We start from the raw sequence: 2,582 nt of genomic DNA, 5'->3' as shown, positions 1-2,582 counted from the left end.
TGTTGGTACATAATATATTTATATTTGTATCTGTTTCGTTGTGCTTGCTATGTACCGTCATTATTTCTTAAAAAAATCAATATCCTGTGCTGTTTCGTAATATTAATGGGGCAAGTTGATTTATTTCAGAGATTACTTACTTTGGAAACGCTGCAACAAGAAAGGGGTGGGTGCCCTCTCGATGCAATTGACCTTGATGAATTGATACAATTATTCCACTCTTCAGATGTACTATTTTCTGATACAGATGAGTCGTATTGGTCCGATTAAGTATAGTAATAATTTATTTTTTAAAAGGTTTAGATTTAAATACTATTATGTATATCACTATATATATATATATAAAAAATATATCCTTAAATGGATTAAAAAAAAGAACAAAATTTATAAATATATATACATATATTTTTGCGCGACCCTTTGAACCCCAGAGTTGAAGAAAATATGCGCCTACAATACATTTATTATGACTTATTTCTTTTATTACTACGTTCTTTGTTTAGCTGTGTGTTGGTGTATATGATAGGAAAGGAAATAAGGTGTATTAGCATGAGTTTCCTTAATAATGTGGTAACTGTTCACGTCATACGTATATCATACGCTTTTGTTGTTTAAATATATTGTACACTCGTTGTCTATCAGACTTTTCGGAAATTCTGGCCAGTTCAAACGAAAATCATAGTAACTATTTTTTCTAAATCTTTTTCATACTACATTGTAAATACTTTTAAGATTTTTTTAGCCACCTCTGAACGTTTCAGTCTAGTCGCCATTTGTTTCTTATTATATAAAATGGCGGTTTGTTATATTAATCCATTTTATAAATATTCTCTTGTTATCATATATTCTTTATATGTTTTCCATTAATCTAGTCGCCATATTAGAAATTTAGCCATTAATCCTTACATTTTAAGTATGGCGCTTCGGATTCCTTTTTTTATTTCAAATGTTTCAGTTGGTTTATCTAATGTTGAACTGCCTCAGAATTAACTAAGCAAAAAGAAATCATCGTTTCAGGCAGATGTATCTAACTTTCTCAATATTTATGTATATATTTATATGTATATTATCTCGCAACACACAAGTAATAATTTAGATAACGAAAAGAGTATCGTTTTATATACATATACATATTTTTCAACTTAGTTAAGATTTACAAAATATTGAAATTAAAAAAAAGGAAGTCTAGCCACTGACCTTCTACACTAGGCTTTAACTTTACAAGTTCTGCAGAATTATTAGTGATACTTTTTATGTTTATTTTTGTGTTAACCTTAAGATTGAGATTCCATATTCTTTGTATTTCTTTTAATTGTTTATACATTGTATATTTCTTCGTTTGTTTTTTTTTTGATGTCGGAAAGATTATTATGGTTCAATTGACAACTTTTTGACGATTTTCTTAAGTGATTTTGTGATGATGAAAAAGTTTTTTTTTTTTATAACTATCTGTTTTGTTGCTAATAAGATTCTGCTTGATGGGTCAATGGGTTGTTGATTGAACTGAGGATATTAAATCAGCTGTGATGTAGCACTTTGGAATGGGGTGCTAAAAAAAATATTGAAGAAGAAAAAAAAAGAGATGTGAAAGAAAGGATTATTTCTAGTTTTTCTTTTTTGTCCTATTTAATATTTTCTAGTTGCGCATTTGTTTATAGTTTTAAATCATAAATTAAAATCAGAAAGGAGAAGGAAAATATAAAACATTCATGGAAGTTTAATATAAATATGCATTGTTAGAGATCCACAGATATAATAAACTTGCTTCATTGTGTAACTCTATCCAAGACCGATGTCATTTTTTGGGAACCATTTACTTAGGGGTGTCTTTCTTCGGGATAATGTAGTAAGGTTATTATATTATGAAATGTTATAGTTGTATTATCTGTTACAAACACATAATGTTGTTAATTTTTACGTTTTAACTACTATTGTAATTTATGTGGGGATATATCTGTTAACGAAAGCAATTTCTGTCTATTATATAATCTATATATGAATGTTAATGCTCAACTTAGTTTCAGATCCGTTTTCTCTCTTGTCTTTTTTTTTAATGTACTTATAAGTTTCTGAATAAATTTCCAAATACTTAAATCAAAACACACTCTTTCTTCTTCTACTTTTATATGTAGTTTTAGTGTTGTCATAAAAATAATATACATTTTATTGCTTTAAACGAAGATAATATTATTTTTCAGTTTGTAACGTAGCAAATCTTATCTTTCTCTAGTTTGCTTAGGCTTCGTTATATACTTTATTATATTAAGTTATAATGTAAATAGTAACATATTAAATATATTATGTAACAAATTAAAAATTGTAAATTTCTCTTCAAAGGTTGTGCAACATTCTTCGTCCTTTTAATAGTTTGTTAAGAGTTATTAAGATTTTCATGTTTCCTTTAGAGCAGCGGTCGGGAAACTTTTTTAACCATTACCCCAAAATATTATTGCGTAAGTCGATATTACCCCCCCATTCTGAAAAGGAAACAATCAATGTAAATTTTAAATAAATATTATTATTGAATTAATTTACATTTACATATTTATAAAAAAAAAGTTACATGAAAATAGTAACAAATA

The 2,582-nt window shown here is 27.0% G+C and overlaps 1 protein-coding gene across 2 annotated transcripts in view; it reads left to right on the top strand.

Moving 5' to 3' along the window:
- Window positions 1-335, top strand: part of LOC108566771 (probable E3 ubiquitin-protein ligase makorin-1) — a 6,508-nt gene extending 6,173 nt beyond the window's left edge. Inside the window, exon 5 of one of the 2 annotated variants that reach the window (XM_017926802.1) lies at window positions 130-335. In XM_017926802.1, the coding sequence (XP_017782291.1) occupies window positions 130-270 (141 nt within the window). In that variant the 3' untranslated portion in view covers window positions 271-335. The remainder of the gene's footprint in view (window positions 1-129) is intronic. The other variant, XM_017926805.1, reaches the window with a different exon arrangement.
- The last annotated feature ends 2,247 nt before the right edge of the window (window positions 336-2,582 follow it).

This window comes from Nicrophorus vespilloides, unplaced genomic scaffold, assembly GCF_001412225.1.
Source record: "Nicrophorus vespilloides isolate i.1.1-1 unplaced genomic scaffold, Nicve_v1.0, whole genome shotgun sequence".
Lineage (NCBI taxonomy): Eukaryota > Metazoa > Arthropoda > Insecta > Coleoptera > Silphidae > Nicrophorus > Nicrophorus vespilloides.
Note: the sequence above shows the minus strand (reverse complement) of the source record. Positions and strands in the feature narration are given on the sequence as shown.